The following is a 22,439-nucleotide window of genomic DNA, read 5'->3' on the forward strand; positions in this document are numbered from 1 at the left end:
AAAATGAAATAAATGAAATGAAATTGAATGAAATGAAATGAAATAGAATGAAATAGAATGAAATAAAATGAAATAGAATGAAATAAAAATAAATGAAATTAAATAAAACAAAAATTAAATTAAATGAAACAAGATAAAATAAAGGTCAATAAAATATAAAATAATAACTGGTCTAGTGGAAGGTGTTTCTGCCCATGGCAGGGGATGGAACTGGATGATCCCTAAGAGTCCCTTCCAACCCAAACCATTCTGGAATTTCATGAGACTCAACTGCCTTAAAGTCCTGCAATAAGAAAGGAGAAATCAAGGGATAAAGGCACAGGATAAGCTAAACTACAATTACACTGTGAAAACAAGTATTTTGATAAAATATACAGCTCTTAGACACTTATACTATTGACTTTTTGATAATCTTTATTTCACATCCTTTTTCTCCCCTATTATCAGCACTATTATTAAGATGTGGAAGAGCCAGGGGCAGCTACAAGAGGCATCTCCATCAGGATTTATCATCCCAGATGCAAAACCCTCCAGGATTCACGTTGAACCTGCAGCACTCCATGAGTCAGGCTTCAGGGAATCTGTGGTCAAACAGATAAAACATAATTATTCATGGAAGAATACAAGCAAATAGTAGAAAAACAACTGCATCATAAGGGAGGATGATACATCTGCCTGCAGGCCTGGTGCCTAAAATGCTTCTCAGTCCTGCATGCAGAAATCTGGGCACGATTTTTTAAAAACCTGGGCTAGTGGAAGGTGTCCTTGCCCATGGTAGGGGGGTGGAATTGGATGAGCTTTAAGGTCCCTTTTAGCCCAAACCATTCCATGATTCCATGAAGGGCTGCACTTGCAAATCCCATCCCTTTGCAGCCCTAATAGAGAGATGAAATATTTTTTCACAGCATCTGCTGCTGTGCCAGGTCTCGCTAACAATTTCAGATTTCCCAGGGAGAAAGAGTTAAGACTAATTAGAAGCACTAAATAAACTAGTAGCTGGAGGGGGAAAGCAGAATTCAAGTTGCATATTAGTTTTAAAGGTGGTTAAAGCATCTTTAAAGGCGAGGGGTCACTTTCTGGGAGCTGGAACAAAGCAGCTCATCAATAATGAAGGAGCCGGCAATGGAGCAGCGGCAGCACCGCTGGAGCACTTGGGAAAATGCAATGATGGGAATTGCCTGATGCTCTGCAAACTGCCCTGGTAATTTGCTTAAGGGAAGCAGCCAAATGCACGTTAATATTTCAAAGATTTTGTTGCAGCAGAACTAATAAGCAAAGGCCAGGAATTTATTTCAGTGCAGGGGACGGGGGTTAAAACCCCAAAAGTGCTTCTGATCAGGAGTGTTTAATTCACATCCAGCAAAACATGATAGGGCTGGGAGCAACACATCTGCCTCCTGGGCTCTCTGCATCTGCAATGCTGAAGAGTTCAGCTTTGTTTTAGTTTCCTTTGGTTAAAACCAACCCCCTGCAAAGGCTCACGTCCAGGTCTCTGCTTCCCAGTGTGCTGCCCTTGGGATGCACCAGGATCTGGGATTCTCCATCAAGGGATTCTCCAGCCGCTGTCAGGGGTGGTGCTCCCTCATGTGCTTCAGCTCAAGTCCAGCCCTTGCTGCCCGGCTTTGTTAGGGCAGCCTGGAAAGTGCTGGGGGGAAGGGGATGGCTGCTTTGTGCCGTGGAGCACCCCTGAGTGCCACCAGCTGTGTCCTGCACCCCAATCCCGGCATGTGGATCCTGCACTGGATGGTGCAGGGAGGGCACTGAACTCCTCTGGGCACCTCCCTGCACCCCATAGCACCCCAACAGCATCTCAACCTGTCCCTGTGCACCCCTTCTGTGTGAACCCCTTCACTCCTGTGCACCCCCTTCTGCAAACCCCAAACCTTCCGTGTGCCCCCTTGTTCACCCCCTACACAGCCCTGCACCCTCATTCTGCACCCCATACACGCCCCCATTGTGCACACCCCTGCACATCCCATAACCCCCATACACATCCCCATTGTGCACACCCCTGCACATCCCCTAACCCTCCTTACACCCCTGTTGTGCAAACCCCATTGTGCACCCTATACAACCACCCACACCCCATTGTGCACACCCATACACGTCCCATTGTGCACACCCCACAACCCCCTTACACACCCCATTGTGCACACCTTTGCACACCCATACACACCCCATGCAAATCCCATTGTGCAGAGCCCATGGACATCCGATACACACGCCCATTGTGCACACCCGTGCAAACCCTCTGTACACCCCACTGTACCCCGACTCTGTCCCCATTGTGTCCCCATTGCGCCCCCTCCCCTCCCTCCCCTCCCCTCCCGCCGCTGCCCCCTGGCGCCCCCCCGCGGCCGCCGCGCTCCCCCGCACCCCCCGCGCGCGCCGGGGGCGTTCCCGCCCCGCCCCTGCCCATGGCGGCCGCCGGGGGCGGCGCAGGCCCCGGGCCGGCCGCTGGGGGGCGCGCGCGGCCGCCGCACGCCTCTCGCTGCGTAGGGATTTTTTTTTTTTCTCTGTTTTTTTTTCTTTTTCCTTCCTCCTTTTATTTTTTTTTTTCTCCCCCTCCCCACCACGTCTTTTCCCGAAGTCTCTCCCTCCGCCGCCTCGTTTCCCTCCCCGCTCCCCAGCGCCGGGACGCCGCTCCGCTGCCCGTGAGGAAGAGGCGGCCTCCCCCCGCCATCCCTCCCCGCCTCCATCCCTCCCTTCCTTCCCCGCTCCTCCCGCCGACCGGGACTCGCCCCGAACCGGCAGGGAGACGGTCGCTGCCCGCTCCTCCTCCTTCTGCCGCTCCTCCTCCTGCAGCGGGGGCCGCATCCTGCTGCCGGGGGGGAGGGAATTGATGTGGATACCCAGCGCAGCACCACCACCACCACCATGCAGCCGCCGCCGAGGAAGGTGCGACCCCCGCCCGGCGCAGGGGGGCTGAGGGCGGAGGGGCCGGGGGCCGGCTGAGGGGGGTTCTGGGGGACTGGGTCTGGGGTGCGGGGGGATGCGGGGGTCCGAGGCCGCGGGGAGGGGGGCGCAGGGTGGGCTGTGCGGTGGGGGAGGCTGCGGGGAGGTTCGGAGAGGGAGCGCGAATGTTGGGAAGGGAGTGGGGGGTGCACGGCGAGCTGGGGGCCGGGGGGCTTTGGCGAGGGTGGCCCTGCAAGGTGGGTCCTGGGGAGATATCGGGGGGTGCTGGGGACTGGGCACGGAGGGGCGGTGGGGTGCGATGGGATGGGAGGTAGGACAGGGCAGGGATGGGGACGCGGTGGCGAGGATGGAGGTGCAGGGGGGCAGCGCTCCGTCAGGGACCCCCCTCTCCAGCGGGGGCTCTCCAAAGGGGACACGGAGGGCTGGGAAGGGGGGCAGTGGCTGCGGAGGGCTCGGCTGCACGGAGGGGTGGAGGTCGTGCAGCTTGTGGGGTGCTGCCACGGGAATTTTGGGGGCTCTCGCGGCGCGTTGGTGCCAGCAGCGAGGGGTTGGTTGTCTTGGGGAAGAAGGTCACGTCTGGAGTTGATCCAGGGACGCAGCCTGTCCCGGCGTGTGCCAGGAGCACACAGGAGCACACAGGAGCAGGGGCAGCCGGAATTGTGCGGCGTTTTCCCACTCGTTCCCACGTGCGATGGGAACAAGCTGCAGATGCGCCGGGGAGGCTCTTCGGGTGACCCTGCGGTCCGTGGGCATGTGGGGCGCTGCCCACCGGGGGGACTGGTGTGGCAGCGGAGGCAAGCGGGAATGGAAATTTGGGATAAACGCTGTGTCCCGTGTGGCTTGTCTGGCTAGGCAGGTTGGTATCTGCGAGAGCTGGGCTGCCTTCAGCTGCTCCGTGGTGGTTTCTGGGCACGTTCTGGGGGTTGTGCGGAGTGCTCGGGCTGCGCAGAGGATGGAGAGGATGGAGAGGCTGCTCCTGTGCGAGCAGGAGTTCCGTGGGGCTGAGACCTGTGCCTGTTCCATGTCCCGCTTTGGGCTGCTCTGGCTGTGATGGAGATTTTCGAGGTGGGATTTCTCCGTGGGGAGAGGATATTGCCCAGTTCTGCACCTGGCAAAGCCCTGCCACAGTGACCAGGAGAGGAGGGAACGTGAGCAGGATTCCCTTGTCATGCCCAGAGCTCCCCAGCAGCCCTGGCAGGCAGCTGCAGTGAAGGTCTCTCATTCCTGCCTCACAGCCTCTTATTTTAGGGGCTGACTCTGCTTTTGTCAAACAAAACCAATTTAATTTCAATTATTTCAGTTTTAATTTATTCATTTTACGTTCATTTGCTTTGCCTGTACTATTTCATTTGAGCTTATTTCCATTACCTGGCTTGTGTCATGTAGGTTTATTTATTTTGAGTTGGGCTTTTTTTTTATATACAGATAAAACCAAAAATGCTGAAAGTTCACGTTAAAAATAGACACGTTTTCTGCTTGAATTCAGGGGCATACATGTGATTTATTTTTCTGGTGTCGTGAAAAACTTGTCTTTATGTGATGTTGTGATTAAAGGGTGCTTGTTGCTGGGGCACGATTTTCAGAGTTAAAATAGGGAAGCTGATAAGATCTAGGGTTTTGTTGTTTTTTTTTTTTTTGCCTGGGTAGTGAAGAAGAGAGAGATGGGTGCCCTCTTCCTCTGTGAATTTCTCTTCCCTCTGCAGTAACAGTTTGGCATTTCTGTCCTCAAGAATGCATAATGTATTCAGAGATATTGGTGATCATTTTTGAGGCCGATATGTGGATTCCCTGTGATCACTAGAGGGCTTAAATACCAAGACCTCTTTTTAAATAAAAAACAAGAACAAAACAATTCCAAGGTTGCCTTCCAAAATCAAATTGTTCCCAGTACCTGGGCCATTGGTGCTCCTTGCCAGTTACCAAGCAGGTTCCCAAAGTATTGCAATTTTGGCTGTGCAGGATCACAAGGCTCAAAGGAAAACTACAACAGTACTAAAAATGTAAATCCGACCTTCTGAAGCCTTTCCCAATTTGTTTGCTTGTTTTCTTGTTGAAATGTGACTTAAACTACAGAAAATATAAGTGGTCCTTGGGTTGGTTTGTTTGTTTCTCTGATGAAATGTGACTTAAACGACAGGAAATATAAGTGGTCCTTGGGCTTGTTTGTTTGTTTTCTTGTTGAAATGTGACTTGAACTGTAGAAAATATAAGTGGTCCTTGGGTTTGTTTGGGTTTTTTATAGGTGAAAGTTACACAAGAGCTGAAAAACATTCAGGTTGAGCAGATGACAAAACTTCAGGCCAAGCATCAGGCAGAATGTGACCTACTGGAAGATATCAGGTAAGGCTACAGAAAATGTTACCAAAATTCCTTTAAGGTCCAGTTTTTGGAAGAACATTTGAGTTACAAAATTCAGGAACTGACGATGGAATTTCCTCTTTGGATTTCCTGCTTTTAGGCTGTTAAAGTTTTGACACAGCTGGAAATTATAACTGGAGCTAACACAATGCAAACCCTTTTTTTCTTCTTTTCAATGGGGGAAATGTTAAAAGAAACTCACAAACAACATCCAAAAAGCATTGGTCTTTTCAGCAATATTTATTTACATAATATACTGAGACTTTGATTTACCAGTTGTAAAAAGCTGCTAAAATTACTAAAATATTTTAAAGGCACTGATGATTTATGTCTCTCTAGAGATAGCTTTGAAAAGCACTTTCAAGCAGATTGCATTTTTTTACCAGAAAGTTACAAGAAGATATCTGCATTTATAATTTAAAACTCTGCATGGGTTCAAAACAATAGAGAAAATCCACACAACATCAGTTGTGGGGGTTTCATTATTCCTTTAGGTTCATGTGATTTGCTTCTCCTGAAATTAAAGGTTTGCTCTTAACAAAATATGGTGGGAGTGGGTACCTGGCATTATATGGAGGATTAATCATTCAATTTCCTGTAAAATATTCAGCAGAAGTCCATTGCTGCCCTGCTATTTTTGGCAGTGGACAGTCCACATGTTAATTATTTAAATGAGATTTCCTGCTTGATGTTTGTATATTAAATGCAAGTGTTTGGCTTTGACAGATGAAGTTCTGTTTATCAGTGTCCTCCATAAATCAGAATGTCAAGGCTGGAGCCTTTTCTCCCCCTTGTATTTTTGGGTGTTGAAACACTTCTTTTTTTCCTATGGGAAAGATCACAGCGTTCATTTCCTCAGATTAAGATTATTCTGGGGAGTGTGTAACACGCAAATGCTGAGTAATAAGTAACAGACTGATCCAAGGAATTCCCCCCCCTTAGATGGAAACTTCTTTTTAGAGCATCTAGGCTGGGTACTGCTGCCATAGCCCAGGTTTTGTTAGCACTTGCTGTTTTTCAGGAGCTTATGATCACTTCAGCCTGTATTCTGCTGAAAGATGTCATAAGCCTGTGGATACAAACCCAGGAAAACGTGAAAATGCCAGCTTAAAATATCTTCCTTTAATGTAATTTAATTTCTGCAGTTAATTAAATTTCTGAATTTTAATGTTGGGGATTAGGAAGCTGGGTTAATATGTTTAATTCACTCCCGTGGTCACTGAGTGTGTTCAGCACTCTGGTTGCAGAATTGCTGTGTGGATTTACAGATTAAACATTCTTTCAGAGTGGGATGATGAGATGGGGTATGACAGCTCAGTGCTGTCAGTGATTTGCTCAAATATCAGATAAGAGAATCAGAACCAGGGAATTTGGGGTTAAAAGCATTTGCTGAGCAAGCCCTGATCTTGGTGTGTGATGCAGAGGCCTTTGGATTGGGAAGGGAGGAGCTTTGGGGCCTCCATGGTGTTGGTCAGGGTGTGATGCTCCTGGGGGAATTTGGGTGTCAGCCTCACCCCAATATCCCATCATTTATGGCTGGATTCAGGATATGCAGCCACCGTGGTTCCGGAGCGTTCCAGAAAGCTGGAACCACACACAGGATCTTTTTGTCTCTGTGAGGAAGGTTTGTTTTCACAGAAAGCCCCTGCTGTTATCCCAAAGTGTGGAATTTGGGCACAGTGCCATTTGTTTATCAAGGCTCAGAAGAGTTTGGGTCCTTTGGTAGGGTTTTTGAAGCTTTTGGGCACTGCAGGAGCACAAATTTGTGCTCAGAATTCCAGAAACTGAAGTGCTGCAATGGCAACAGGAAACACTGAATCAGGGCTTGCAATCCAGTGATTAAAAATGCATGTTTGAAAAAGTTACTTTATTGTGAATAATTGCTTGGTTTGTTGGCACATAAATGCAAGCATTCAAATCACATTTTTTGTATCGTTTTGGTTGGGTTTTATGTGCAACTAAAGAGAAGTGATAGGAGGAAAAGATCAGAAAGTTCTCCAGCAGAATACATCTATTGTCTGGTGTATTAGCAGATGATTTTTGGCAGCCTACCAGCCCATAAAGCATGCTTGCAGTACCAGCAGCTTTGATATCTTTATGCAGAACTGGGGATTCTTGGTCAGGGTTGAGGTATATGTGTTTAACTACCTTTTTTTTTTTTTTTTTTTTTGATAGCTTTTGACACTATGTAAAATTCTAGTATTTATTTTTAAAAATACCAAATGTCCATTTCAGTCTTAAACTATATTGTTCCTCTGTGGAAGCTCAGTAGCACTAAAGCTGAAGTCTCTTTCCATGACTTGACAAGACTCTAATAAAGAACGTGTTTGAAATGTGTTAGCAAATAGATTTAAAAATACATTTCTGTGTTTACAATATCTGTTTGGCTCTTCTGTTAAATTTCTTCATGCTCAGTGACTGAGGAATTTGGGGAACAAGTGATTCAGGATGCTTTTAGGGTCTTTTGGCTTACTTTTAGGTATGACATGTGTCTATCTTCTGTGGCTCACTAAAGCTATCTCATGCCTTCATGTGGGAGATCTGTGTTGGCACTACCATAAAAAAGGTTGTCTTTCTGCCACTGGGATGGAGAAAAAGGTTTTTTTTCCTTGACAGGCAAATGTAAGTTTTGTTCCTGTGATCTAGAAACCCTTCAACATTTATGGCAAGGAGTCCTTCACTCCATCCACGCTGGCTGCTTTTAGGCAGTGAGTTAATTATTTTGCTGGGCTGTGAATGGCTGAATTTATCAGAGGTTTTAGCAATATTCATGTATTTTATTTTGGTTTTAAGATTGCCTTATTTGACTGATGGTAGTAAGTAAGTCATAGCCAGGGTCTGCAAATGCCCTTGGTTTGCTGGGACGCAGGGATGCTTTCCTTTTGTGTGTATACCAGTGCCTGCAGAATTGTAAAGAACTCTGTATGATTCACATTTTAATTCAACTTGGCATTTCTGTGAGGTATTTATGTGCTACAGACTTTATAAACTCATTAAGTGATAATTGCTTTACATCAAACATTGGGCCTTGCTTTTTCAAAGGCTTGGGGTCTGCTTTTCCAAAGCACTTGTTATGCCTTTTCAGGTTTTGCTGAGGTATCCTAAGATATCCTTTCTAAAACTTCTTCACATTTGTGTTTTGCTAGAGAGAATGAAGTTGTGCTTATGTGTCTGTTTTTACTTTAGTCTGGACTAAAGGCGTAGGGCCAGGTCTGCTGGCCCAGCTAATTCTGCTGCACCACAGGGTGGGTTCTGTGGATCAGGGAGCTTCCCCACCTGAAATCAGCCTTCCCTGGCTTTTCTCCCAGGTTTTGTGATAAATCCAGTCCCTGGTGCAGTGTGGCAGGGGAGGGGGGAGGAATGATGAGTACCTGAGGGAGGAGAGGGAGAGCAAAGCTGCTCAACAGCAGCCCAGGTTCACACGGGTTTAAAGTCACTGTGTAAGCCCAGCCTGATGCCCCCGTGGAAGGCACAGCTGCTGCTTTGTGAGTTACAGCTCTGGAAAATTCACCTCATTTAAGCCTTAACTCGTTTTGGCTGTCTGGATGTGCTGATCTACGTTGCCTCATCCTTTTAAGTCATTTGAAATGAGATGTAAAGATTGCCTGATTTCTGGCTGAGAAGGAGTAACAATACAGTCCTTTCATTTGTTGGCTCCTGATTTTAGTTTTTTCAGGTTTTTTTTCCTCATTCATAATTTAAAAGGAATTGCCAAAAAGACAGGCTCACCATCTACTTGTGCAACTGACAGAGATGTGCATCTATGTACAAACACTTCCTTCTGTTTCCTTCCCTCTTCTGCCCTTGTGGTTTCTGCCTCCTGACACGTTCTTTTTGATAAAGCTGCATTTCTCTGTGTTATTCACTTTCCTTCTGCTGCTGCCTTGCTTTTGTGGGGTGTCCTTGTGGGTCCCTTCCAGCTCAGATATTCTGTGATTTTCTATCTTCCACCCTCTCCTCCAAAGCTCTGCCTCCTGACAATCCCTTCTCCCTTCCAATTTGTCAACTTCAACTTCTTTTTTTTTGTTTTTTTCCTCCCAGGTGCTTCATCTCCTCCCTTTCTTTATCCAATTCTGACCTTGTGAATTTTAATTAGTTCTCTATTCCTGAGATTCTTTCCTATTTAATGTGCAGCAGAGCCACTGAAGATGTATTAAGCCAAGTGAGGAGATGTTGTGGCTCTTCCTTCCCAATGTGAGCCCTTCCCAGTCTTGGTTGCTGTTGCTGGGCTGTCCCTCCTGCAAGTTGTGAGGGAAGCAGTAATTCCAGGGCAGGATTTGTGTTTCTGTGCTCAGGATGAGGACAGAGAACTCCTTTTAACTCCTCAGCCTGTCATAACAAGCCAGAACGAGCAGCACAGATCTTTAAAAAAAGAAAGTAAAAGTATGAATGAATGTACATCTGTAGCCAGCCAGTTCCTGCTCGTTTTAACATGTCATTTTCTGTGCTCAATTATGCTCTGTGGAAGCTTTTGCTTTTGGATACACTTTGTACTCCCTGGTGGAATTTGTGCTCCTGGAATCTGGCTGGCTGTGTTGGCAGGTTCCTGATAAGGTTTATGGCAGCTGGGGATGAGTCTAGAGTAGAGACCAGCAGCAGTTCCAGTTTTAAATACAGCAAATCTACAGGATCCCTTAAAAGATTCTGTGTCAGGGAAGAGCCTTGTGGAGCTGTGGAAGGAGGAGCAGATGGAGAAAAAAGCTGTCAAATAATATGTATTTACATGTGTGTGTAGCCATATGTATTAGAATTCCGTAAGAGATTCTGAATAATTTTGAGAAATCTCTGCTTTTCCTGCCCCCAGGCATGGTGGTGGTGAGGAGTTTACCTTTCTTCCTGTTCTTTCCAGTCTCCAGCTGCAGGGAATGCAATTTATTTGGGTATTCCTGAACCTGGGCTGCAGAGGATGTTTGCCTCTGGCTAGTGGTATCTGATAAAGCCCCTTTTTAAAAAATTCATCTCTCCACGAGCAGGTCCATCTCTTTTTTCCCTTTATCCTGCTGAGAAATATGTCCTTCCTTTTTCCCTCAAGGTCATTCCCTGCATTCAGCAGATGCAATCCTTGCCTCTGGTGTTAGGGGCTTTATTTCAGTAGGAGCAGAGTGATTTGCTGTGCTTACAGGTTCTGAAGCCTGCAAACTGCCAAGGTAGAAAGCAGCAGAAGAATCAGAAAAATTCCCCAAAACAATGTGCAAAACGTTATTTTTCCTGGGTTTGACTCACACTTGAGGCTGTCCTTTGTGTGACTGGAATATTTATTTCTTTAAAACTTCCAATCTTCTTACGAGCTGATGACATTTCTTTCCTCCTGGGTTGATCTTTCTCACCACCAGTGATTATTGTGACTTTATTTTGTACTTTCAGTTTTTTTCCCAGGCTCTGCTAATTAGTTGAGGACACACAATTCTTTGCTGTAACACTAAATAAGCAGAAATTTCAGAAATTTTGAGAAAAGTTGGTGCAGTTACTTCTGAATAATATTCCATATAAAGATACCACAGAATCTGTGGTCTGGGCACGTTACCTATAATTAGGCAGGGCTTTAATGAGATGCTCACATTCTTGACGGAATTAAAATCTGGTGATGTTTTGACTGGAACTGTTTGAGGGAAGCTTGGAATGTACTTTAAAAAAGGCTGTTGCCTACTGGGTGTGGAAATCCAAGTTCTGAGTGAAAAAAGAAGAGTTTTAGTATAAACATGGCCACAGTGTAATGATTCAGGCCTGTCTTGGCACAGTGGAATTGAGAAATGGACCACATTCCTTCTTTTTTTTTCATCCCTGACAGACAAAAATTAATGGATCCCCTGTTTTAGTATTTCTGAGTATCTTTCAACTGATGAAAGTTAAATAATCAAAAGTTTTTTTTTGTTTGCTTTTTTGTAGCAGAATAGTGTAAAAAAAAGCCCAACAAATAATTTCTCACATCAAAATGAAAATTTTTTTTTTTCCCCATTTTTTTTCTCTGAGGTTTGCATTTGAATGAGCTTTTTTTTTCTTCAATTCCAACACACCCTCTGGAAGTCTGATTTTTAAGGACTTTCAGGAGACCCTGGGCTTGTTCTGTTAAGCTGTGGCTTTAGTGTGAGTTTCTCATCCAAGACATAACAAGAGGATTTGGGTTCTGAGTAGTCCTTGCCAAAAATTGCATTTTCACTTTTGACTCATGCCCCATTTTTTAAGAACGAATTCTTTAGTTTGCAGAAAGTCCTGTGGGTTTGATTTCTTTTTTTTTTCCTGAATTTTATCCGAGCATGGCTTTTCCTGGACCCAACTCTTGTTTTTCACCACGATGTTCCTTGGCAGAGCTCTGGGAAACCAGCAGCTGCCATGGAGTCCTGTAAAGTTGCCTTTGGTACAGATTTTCATGGAGACAATTGCAATGTGTATTAAAATATATGGCACAGGGTGGTTCTGAAGGAACAGCAAATTGTTGTTTTGATCCACTTGTTCAAACTCAAGGTGCTTCTTGGGGTTTCTTTCTTCTCCATCACATCATTTCTGTGGTGAAGGCTTTCCCTCAAGGTTTTTCATCCCAGCTCTTATTGAAACCCCTGTGTAAGGGGAATTGCAGGGGACATCCCACAAAGGTCAGGATGAGCTGTGTTGGAGAGAGGAAGAGCATTCTTCCCATTCCAGGCACAATCAGGGTGGCCTGGCCTGATTTCCTATGGTGGTGGTGTGTTGTCACAGAGTCATGGAATATCCTGGTGGAATGGGCCCATCAGGATCATGCAGTCCAACTCCTGGCCCTGCACAAACACCCCCAAACCCCCCATGTGCCTGAGAGCATTGTCCAAAGGCTTCCTGAAGTCAGGCTTTGGTGCTGTCACCATTCCCTAGGGAGCCTGTCCAGTGCCTGACCACCTTGTGGGGGAAGAGTCTTCTCCCAGCACCCAGCCTCAGCCTTTGGTTCTGTTTAGTTTGGTGCCAAAAGGTTTATTTTGCAGGTTTTGCTGCCTTTGCCAGTATCCCATCAGGAGACCTCAGAAGCCTTGTGCCTTGTCAATTCCAGCATCCTGAAAAAGATGGGAATGGGATTACCAAATCCTGCGCCATGTAAATATTCCTGTAGGGGAGGCAGAGGTAAAAAAGAGGTTGTGGGTGTGTTTTGTTGGTTTTTTTCCCAGAAAAAGGCTGATGTACCATGGTTATCTTGGCTGCAGAGAACTTTGTGTCCTTACTTTTCTTTTCATTCCCAGCTGGTCCTTGAAATCAGCTTCTCCTGCTCCCAGTGAACTTTCGACCCAACTAATATCTTATCTTACATGTGGTGAATTTGGTTTTCTGATGAATATGCATCTGATTTTTAAACTTTCTTTTTTTGCTTAGTAAAATCATTGACCTTGTTTAATCATCTTGATTGCTTTTTGCATATGAAAGCACACAGAAAATTGATACTTACACAGCATTTATACTTTTAAAAACTGGCAGTTGAAAAAAGGCTAAAACCTTATCAAACCAAAGCTGCTCTGGTCAAATGTTTGCTGTATAAACTGGTTTCTAATGGCTCAATGTGGTACTTTTCTGACTGGCTTTTATAGTAGGTTTTAAAATTTTAATAACATTTTTCCTAAATGTACAGTAGGACTATATTAAGTTGGGGGCTTGTTATTGACTTGAAGCTTGTAAGTGTTGGGTTGTGTTTATTTATGGAGTAAATGCAATATTTCCAAGTAAAACTTGAGGAAACAGAGGGAAAGTATGGAATTAATGCTTGTAAGTCTTGGCTTGTGTTTATTTAGGAAGCAAATGGAATATTTCCAATTGAAACTTGAGGAAAGAGAGTAACTACAAAAATAATCTATTGAAATCTAGGGTTTTTTTGGTTTTTTTTTGCTGTGTGCTACTGTAAGCATGGAGATTCCATTCTCAGACTTTTAAAATGATTCCTAACCTTCGGAGCCGCTCCTTCTGAGAGCCTTTGGAGTTATTTTAAGCGTTCCTTTCTTTGTGGCACTGTGAGAACAGTCTGGGCCAATCCCCAGTGGCTCTGGGAAGGTTGTTCACACACTCCTCTCTCCTCCTGCGCCGGCTCCACCAAACATCCTTTTAATGAGACAGACAAAACGCGCTGGTGTCTAATTTTATGAGCAGAGCTCAGCCATGCAGAAGACTTTCGAAGATTTATGGTGGTAGAGCCACTGAGTAGAGTTATTCTAGCCAGATGCAAGCCAATCTTAGTGGGGAAAATGTTGGCACTTATGGCCATGTTTAAATACATACAATCCTGAGCATAAATAAGATTTTTTTTGAGGGGGCTCTGCTGTGTTCTGTTTGCATCTTTGAAGGAGAAAAAAAAAAGGGAGGAGGCAAAAGAACTGAGCAAGGCACAATTTTTCTTGAGGGTATGATACTCTGAGATGAGCTCAGATCAGAAGTGCCTTTAAAGAGCTTTGAATATAAGAATGAATCATAGATTTGTGGAATGGTTTTGGGTGGGAGGGGGATGTTAAAACTCATCCAGTGCCTACCCTGCCAGGGCAGGGACACCTTCCACTGTCCCAGCTTGCTCCAAGCCCTGTCCAACCTGGCCTTGGGCACTTCCAGGGATCCAGGGGCAGCCACAGCTTCTCTGGGAATCTGTGCCAGGTCCTCCTCACCCTCCCAAAGAGGAATTCCTTCCCAATATCCCATTTAATCTTTCCCTCTTTCCCGTCCTTCCCTTGTGTCAACTGCACTGCTCAGCTTGGCATCATCTGCAAACTGGGAATTTGAGAAATCACTTAACTGTGTGAAAGGTGGAATTACTTTGCTCTTATTTCAGAGTGACAGAGATGAGGGGCTGAAGTTCTTGAAAAATGAAGTAAAATTGACCCCTATTTTTCAGTCTCTCAGCAGGGAGTAAAGTAGTTGTAATCTCTTGACATAATTGGGAATTTCTGTCTTGAAACATTGCCATGTGCTAGGCTGCTGAATTTCTGGTAATGTTTGACCTGAAAAGCATTGCCTTCCCATCCTAAAGCCAGGCAGAGGCAGAACAGACAGGCTAGATTGCCTTGTGAATTAAAAAGAATATTCAGAAAAGCAATAATAGGCCGTGTTACGGTGTCTTGATTTGTAGCACCTGCTTTTCATAGTCCTGGTGTGTTCCCAGGCTGGTTTTAGTCTGTCTTATCTCTAAATGTACTTTGCTCGTTTTCAGCTGTGTTGCCACTGGTGAGAAAGGGAGTAGATGACAGTGGTTTCCCATGTTATTTTAATGTGCTTGTTGCTTATGAAGTTTTCTTTCATGTTAATTGATTTTGTGTGATTGTTTCTAATTATCTCTCTGTGATCTGAGCTGGCTGAGTAAGAGGACAAGTACGTATCACTGCCTAGTAACACCTAATTAAGAAAGAGGTCCTGCTTTTGAAATTCCTCTTTGTCTTCTCATTCTTCCTCTGTTCTTCTCAATGCTGTTGAGCCAGAGTTGTGTGAAGAGAGACAGGACAGGGAATGACTGGAGAGGATCCAGCAGAGGATACAAAGATGTTGAGGGCCAGGAGCACCTCAGTTCTGGAGAAAGGCTGAGGGAACTGGGCTGTTCAGCCTCGAGAACAGACAGCTGAGAGGGGATCTATCAATGCATACAAGTATTTCAGGCCAGCTGCCAAAGGGATGGGGCCAGACTCTTTCCAGTGACAGGACAAGGGGCAATGGGCACAAACTGGAATGCAGGAAGTTCCCCTTGAATATGAGGGAAAAAACTGCTGAGAGATGACAGAGCACATGGAGGAGGCTGCTCAGAGAGGTTTTGCAATCTCCTTCCCTGGGATTATTCCAAACTGGTCTGTGGGAACCTGTTTTGGCTGGGGGGGTTGGATTGGGGGTCTCCAGAGGTCACTTCCAGCCCCAGCCATTCCATGGTTGTGTGATTTGGTGAGATTAAGAGAGCACCATCACAAGGGTGGGGTTTTGTTTGACAAGAGTCACAGCAAAGCACAAATATTTGAATCGAACCTGTTTATTGAACCGTCTCCTGTGGCACTGGTTTAAGGTGGTAAACTTAAGATACCTCACTGTACCAACAATACCAGGATGCTCTTTAAAAGTAAATTTCCTCCAGGGCACACCTCAAAAGGCTGTCTCATCCAACCCTACAAGGCAAAGGGAGCCTGGATGAAGTTACCTCACATCTGTATCTTGAAAGCCTCCACAATGGGGACTCCCTGCATCTCTTGGGAGGTTGTTCCAGAGACAAAGGCTCTCTTTCTAAAATGTGGCAATTTGGGAGCAAAAGATTCAAGACTCATTATTTGATTTCCTCTGGATCTCTGAGCAATCTCATCTTTTCTTTGCAGTTAAAAGAATATCAATTCTCTGTAGTATTAGCAGACATTAGTATTTTCGGGGTACTTGTACAACTCGTGTCTTTGGGATTGTTAGTGGGAGTTGCAGCTATTCCTTGTATTTCCCACCCAGTAAGCAAAAAGAGATGAGAGAAAAGTAATTTCTGCAGTTGCAGTAAGACTGGTTCGTACCTCCTTCTTAGCTCTTTTCTGTGTGTTTCAAATCAAAGCAAAGGCTCAGAATTGTAACAGTGTGGGAGGTGTTGAGTCTCTCAAATCACTATAAATAGTGGCAGACTTGAGAGGACTTGGGAAAGCTTGGGAAGTGCACTAGTTCTCCTTGGGAATCTCATTTCTTTTCCCCTGTGGTGTAGAGGCTTTCAGGGGAGCATCTGCCTAAAATCTTCTGATTTGGCTTGAATGTATGCAGGGCTTGAATGATGTGCATTATGTTCAAATAGGTTAAAAGTGCAAACAAAACTTTTCTAGACATTGTTCGTCTGTATTTGTATTAATTGATGTAAAAACAGATTGTAGTTAATTGCTATGAGCTAATCAGCTGCATAGAAAACAAAGAAGGCCCTATATTCTAGCTTTTCTAAGTATTTGGAGCTTAGGCTTTTCTGCTGAAGAGGTGAAGGTAATCTTTGTGATTACAGGAGCTTTTCATTTGGAAAGATGCAGAATTTTGGTTGTAGTATCCAAAAAGCGGTTGAAGTTGCAGTCTGAGGTGATGCAGTCTGTCTCTTGTTGGTGGAAAGTGGCTGAATGTGATTCATAATGCCTGAGGAGCTGAATCTTCTGTCTGTTGGGCATTTGGGCTCAAGAAATTTGGGCTCAGGTCCTCAAGAAATTTTGGGCTCAGGTCCTCAAGAAATAGTTTTAAAAACCTGTGCAAAGACTTCGATCATCCTCAAATGTGTCACTGATAAAAATGTCCTTTGTTTGTCTGCACTTGCTTTCCTGTGTGCTGCCTCTTCTTGTGGTAAGCGCCTGCTCTCCTTCTCTCCATCCTAACAAAGAGCAGCACAAGGAGGAGCAAAGGCACATTTCTTTTCCCTGGAGCCGAGCATGGCCGTGTTGTTATTCCGATTTCCCGGGGAGACTTGGCCCTGTGGCTGAGGTTGGCCGTCGGTCCCCGCGGGCTCTGCGCTGCCGCGGGAATGCGGCCGCACGGCCTCGCTCTTTGTTCCCGGCTTCTTCGGGGGGTGCTTGGAGCACCCCAGGCCTGGCTTATGAAGCGCCTCGAGCTTTGATCTGCCCTGAGAAGTTCCTTTGAGTTGGTGGGGGTGCTTTGATGTTCTCTGCTCGCTGCCAGGTCCTTCTGCTGGAGGTGCAGCGCACAGTTGTCCACTTAAGAACCAAGACCTCATCTCTCTCCATGCATCCAAACACTTCTTTATTCTCAGGGAGCAAATGGATCTCTCTGCTGGAGGAGTTTGTCCATCGTAGTTGTGATTTTTTTTTTGTTCTAAATTTAGCAGGTTAGCTCGATACTGTGCTAGAGGAGGGCTGGGCCCTTTTGTTGACACAGCTCAGTGGATGTTTGAAATGCCTTTTGCCTTCTCTGCACCCAGCTGTGCTGCTGAACTGGCAGTATGGGAAAGGCTGGGAGAATTGGGATTGTTCAGCCTGGAAAAGAGAAGCTTCAGGGTGACCTAATTGCCCCTTGCAGGACTTGAAAGGAGCCCATAAGAAAGATGGAGAGGAACTTGAGACAAGGGCATGAAATGCCAGGACAAGGGGCATCATTCTGGCTGCTAAAGAGCAGGGGTAGTTGGGTTTTGGGGGCAAGTTCTTCCCTGGGAGGGTGGTGAGGACCTGGCACAGGTTCCCAGAGCAGCTGTGGCTGCCCCTGGATCCGTGGCAGTGCCCAAGGTCAGGTTGGACAGGGCTTGGAGCAACCTGGGACAGTGGGAGGTGTCCCTGCCCATGGGACTAATGATCTTTCAAGTCCCTTCCCACCCAAACCATGCTGGGAGTCTGTGATTTTATGACAAACCTTCATTAACAGCCCTGTTCTGATTTTACTGGAGCTCAGGAACAATGGTTTTAACTGCATTATGCTCCTATATGTGATTGAAGCAGGCAGTGGTGCTGCAGGTAGTAAACAAGATCAATATTCTTGTCAGTGGCAAGAAGACAGGATGCCTTGACCCATTTTAGATATCTTTTCCCTATCTTCTTTTGGTTGGCAGTAGACTGAAATTTCTCCTTTAGGGGAAAAGTTTATAAGGAATATTTGTGTTCAAGGAATGACTGGACATGGCACTCAGTGGTGGCAAGGTAGTCAGAACTTGGGCTCGAGGATCTCAGAGGTCTTTTGCAACCTAAATGATTCTGTGATTCTAACATATATCTACAGATGGATTTTAGAAATTGTGCCACATGTTTTCAGTGAGCTGTTAGATTTTACTGACTTGAAAAAATAACAGTACTGTGCTCTTCTAAAACAGGGTGATTGTGCTTTGAGGAAAAAAATCCATTATAGTAATTATTATTACCTGTAGAATCCATTAAAACACAGAATTTGACTTACGTCAGTGTTAGTGACAATGAAACCTTGTGAAGGGCATAATTTAAAATTGAAATGCTCATATTAAGACTGTAGGAAAAGAAAGGAGAGAAGTCTTTGTGATAAACCTGGGTGGCGCTGTCAAGATTCCTAAAATGTGACAGATGAGTAAAGTAAGAACTCCAAGGTGGTTGTTGCCTGCTACAAAACCTTTTGCAGATCCAGGATGAAATAAGAAGCATGAATGATGAAATGTGCCTTGGCTTCTTGCTGTTAAGCAAATGGGGATCAAAGAAACTCCTCATATTCCTGTTTTCTAAAAGCTCCTGGTAGACAGTCTGAATTATAACATCCTAGGTTGGTTTTGTTTTTTTTTTTTCCCTGAAAGGGAAATGCCTTGGATATGATGAATCAGGTCTGGGGATGATATAGAAAAATACCCTTGTATTTGTCTAAGTTGTATCTCTCCCTAATGTTTGCTTACTTTCCCATTTTAAAACAAAAACTCATTAGGGATCATTTTAAATACACTTAAGCTCTGAAACCAATCCTTGTATTTGTTGTGAATGTTAATGCTCTAAAGAGGGCACGCTTTTATTTTGAAAAGGGTGAATGAAACGTTCACACACACCAGCAGCTTTCTGGCAGTTCTTTTTTGTTTTCTTTTTTTATTCTACTGAAGGAAAAACGATTGTTTTAGCATTGTTTTGTGTCTGGGTGTCATGTTCCTCTGATCACATGCTGGACTGCTAATACTTCTCTGAGACAAATTGCTGAAAACATTGGCTACGTTTGAGGTTGCAAGAATTCTCTATATATAGTGACAGAATTGATTTTTTTGGCTCTGTTGCTAGTGGCAACTCATCCTAATCCCAAACTGTACAGTAATGTGATTTATGGGGAGTACATTGCTCGCTAGTGAATGTTGTCTGGAATTTTTTTCTCAGTGCATTGCTACAGGGGCACTGTTCAGGCACGAGGTGAAGATATTTAATGGTTTATCATAGGTTGTGTGCATTAGAACATTTAAAATGATGAATAAATTTGTAGCTCACAAATGCATTTGGGGAAAAACTGCTTTGTTGTTTTTGATAGATTTATAGAGAAGAAATTTCATATTAATTGGGAGCTTGTGCTGATAAAAATCACAACTATCTCCTGTTGAAGGCCAAATTTGCTTGTGGGTACTTTCACACCAAGAATTTTGCTTATGTGTTAATATTTTTTGTTTAAATCAAATAAATGTTACTGAGCATTAAAATGCTTCAGTTAGAAATGTTGCCAGGATATGTATGTTCTGATATGCTCTGTATGTTGTAAAGAGCACTTAAAATTGGCCTGTGCCAGTTGGGATTGACCTCTAAATGTCCTGGTAAAAAAAAATACGGACTTTATAATACATTGTGCGAGGAAGTTTCAGGTTTGAAGTGCATCTTTTAAACTACTGTGAGCACTGTAAGCAATGCTCTCTTGAAAATCCAAATGGGCTTTTTAGGAAGGGACATTTTGTAAGAGCAGAAAATCATTCATGGTTTGTCGTGATGATCATCAAGGTCTTTTCCCACCTGAGCTATTCTGTGTGTGAGAACTTGTGAATTCAAGATGTTCAAAGTTAGGCTTTGTGGCTTTTGTTTTTCAAAGCAGGAGCTCATTTATCTGCTCTCTGTGGGCATGGAAGGCAGAGTTATTACTCCTTTGAGTTGAACAGTACTGCCTTCACTTGCTTGAGGGGATGGCAGGAGGATGATCCAGGTACTGAAAATTGTGTGTGAAAACTGGAGTAAGAACAATTGTAGGTGCATGGATGCTGGCAGGACAGGCAGGAGACTGCATTTGTCACTAAGACATTATGCCCAACTTTGATTCCTTGATAGTATAGCTGGCTGTATCCTGATGTATTGAAATATTGGTTGAAATATTTTCAGCTTTAGTACCTCTGTTTACTCTCAGGAGAATTTCCCTTCCGTGTACTTTTATCTTAGTTGAGGATAAGTGGAGATTTAAAGGGTGAGCATTCCAAAGGACAAATGGTAGCAAAGCTGTCACAGCTGATTAGTTTTAGGTGTGAGACGAGCAGGCTTCTAATTGCAGGGCAGAGACAGAGAATCCAGTGCAGTTGTGAGTTACTGTAAAATCTCAGTGTAGCAGAAGGATGGAGCAGGGCTCCTCGGGGTGGTAAAATGTTCAGTAGTAGCTGAATCAACAAGGGATTACTGTGTGCTTGGCTATAAAAGGGATGGGTGGATATGGTAGCTGCTGTTTGCTCGGGGAAAAACTGCTAGAAAATCGTGAGATGTGTTGTAGAAAGGAATTTGTAGAGGAGAGAAGAGCTCTGCTGTGGTACAGGATGTTGGAATTGCCAGCTACTCCCTTTCTGCAGGAATTTATGAAGCTCTGTTCAGAAGAACTATTTTAAGACTAAAGAGGAGACAGTACAGAGTATGTACATTAAAGTCAAGTTTAAAAAAAGGCCACTCCTTTATTTCTTTTGTGCTTGCCAGAGAACTGGAGCAGTGCACTGAGGTAAGCAGAAAGTGAGGGCTGCCGGCGAGCTGCAGGAAGGAGAGCTGAATTCCTTGACTCAGCAAGCAGAGAGTTTCCTGATGTTACAAATATTTGTGCTTCCCGAGTTGTAAAGATGCCCTTCGCACGTCTGCTGAGATCAGGCAGACCTCAAGTGGATCCACAAGCAGGAAATGTCCCTGGCTTCTCGTGCTGGGTCAGAGAACTTCTTTGTGGGCAAAAATTGAGGCTGTGGGTGACCTCGCCAGGGTGGTTTTGAGTTTGTTCTGCTGCCTCGTGTGCTTTCACAGCTGGTGGGACCTTGGCCTGCCCAGCAAGTTTCTCGTTAAAAGTCTTGGCCTGGAGGCCACGTTCACCCCACGTTGGGATGTTTGTGGTGTGAGAACTCCACGTTGTCCGTGCTTGCCGTGGGAGGGGAGGCTGGTGTTGGGAATCCTGTCCAGACTGGTGGTGGCTTGGGCTTCTGTGACCACAAATTGCCTTCAGGACCTGGAGATGCACTGTTGTGAGAGCAGAATTCAGCAGTGGTGGGCAGAGTTTCCTGGGAAGCAGCCAGGAGTGATGGGTTCAGCTTAGTTTTCCTAAGCAGAACTCGCAGAGAGCTAAGGAGCAGCCCATCCCATTGTGTGGGAAGGTCAGGAGTTTCATGGCTGAGCAGGGAAAGCATGCATGGTCCCTGGGCAGGAAGGAAGGAGCATGAAAGCTTTGCTTGGCTGCTCGAGGACAGTATCAGTGACACCTCCACCTGATCAGGGACGTGAGGAGTGGAAAGAGGGAATGGGAGCAGCAAGACATCTCCTGCATGAAGACTCTTCCAAGTGCTGGGCTCTGGGGAAGGGCTTGCAGTACTCAGCAGTTTTATTTCCTCCACTCAACATTTCCAGGGAAATCTTTCCCTTTACTGATGTCAAGGAAAACCTTAACATGTAATTTGGAAAGAAGAGCCAAGGTAATGCTCTGATGTAGAAATATGTTCATTAACAAGAGCTGGAGGAAGAGTTCCACGTGTGTATCTCTCTGCTGAAGGGCATGGATGTGATGTAACATGGGAGGTAGAAGGTTTAATTGGAGACCAGGCAAATAAAGCCAGCCCAAAATCCAGGCAGCAAACCAGTGTTTGAACAGTGCTGTTAAATGCCCAGCGCAGTGGAGTTTATTTAATAGGTGGTACAAAGTCTTCAGCAGGAAAGGCAATAGTGGCAGTGCTGATATTATTCAAAGCTGACATGGAACTTTTGCTCCTTGATAAAAATGCAGCTGAACTGCCTGTTTCTAGCAATAACATAACCCTGGCCGGTGACAGCATGCATATAAAAGGGTCATCTTTCTAGGAAGGGATCTGTTTCATTCAGATGATATAAAACCATTGAACAAAAGAGTTTGTTATTTTTAAAACCGAACATAAAGGCTGTGATTTGCTGTAATGTGACCTCTGGTGATTTTTTCCCTGGAGTCGCTGAAAAGGAACCTGAAGTATTCTGTGCAAATGAAATGGAAATTACTTTCTCCTTGCTTACAACTTCCTAATTGCTTCAGTTGCCTTTTTGCAAGAGCAGAGGCATGAGATCAACTCTTAGAGTCAGCACTGGTTTTACTGAAATTTGGGGTGTTTAAATCAAATACAGTTAGCCAGAAAGTGATTGGAGGCACCTGGATTCCCTGGTGAGGTGACTTTGCTGATGATTTTGTGGTGATCTGACAGTACAGAGAGTTGTAATAAAGGAGTTAATTCTTTTACCTGATGTAATTAAGTGGAAACTTCACTTGTCATGCTTTGTCTGAGGTGAAGTTTTTGATGTATAAATAAAAAATATAATTTGTGGCATTCAGTGATCAATATTGGAGGAGTTTTGCTG

The 22,439-nt window shown here is 44.8% G+C and overlaps 1 protein-coding gene and 1 long non-coding RNA gene across 5 annotated transcripts in view; one reads left to right on the forward strand and one right to left on the reverse strand.

The window, feature by feature from the left end:
* Positions 1 to 388: 388 nt before the first annotated feature.
* On the reverse strand, positions 389 to 2,874 carry LOC139585270 (uncharacterized). The gene is made up of 2 exons (XR_011677011.1): positions 2,749 to 2,874; positions 389 to 581 (listed from the first exon to the last, which is right to left on the reverse strand). It is a non-coding gene; the product is annotated as an uncharacterized lncRNA (long non-coding RNA).
* Positions 2,768 to 22,439, forward strand: part of FCHSD2 (FCH and double SH3 domains 2) — a 120,604-nt gene continuing 100,932 nt past the window's right edge. For 2 of the 4 annotated variants that reach the window (XM_071417892.1, XM_071417893.1), the window contains exons 1-2: positions 2,768 to 2,898; positions 5,159 to 5,256. In XM_071417892.1, coding sequence (XP_071273993.1) covers positions 2,878 to 2,898; positions 5,159 to 5,256 — 119 coding nt within the window. In that variant the 5' untranslated portion in view covers positions 2,768 to 2,877. Of the gene's footprint in view, positions 2,899 to 3,478; positions 3,773 to 5,158; positions 5,257 to 22,439 lie in introns of those variants that run through there. The other 2 variants (XM_071417891.1, XM_071417890.1) reach the window with 2 other exon arrangements.

This window comes from Agelaius tricolor, unplaced genomic scaffold (assembly GCF_023055355.1).
Source record: "Agelaius tricolor isolate 1412-34295 unplaced genomic scaffold, bAgeTri1.0.p SCAF_71, whole genome shotgun sequence".
NCBI lineage: Eukaryota > Metazoa > Chordata > Aves > Passeriformes > Icteridae > Agelaius > Agelaius tricolor.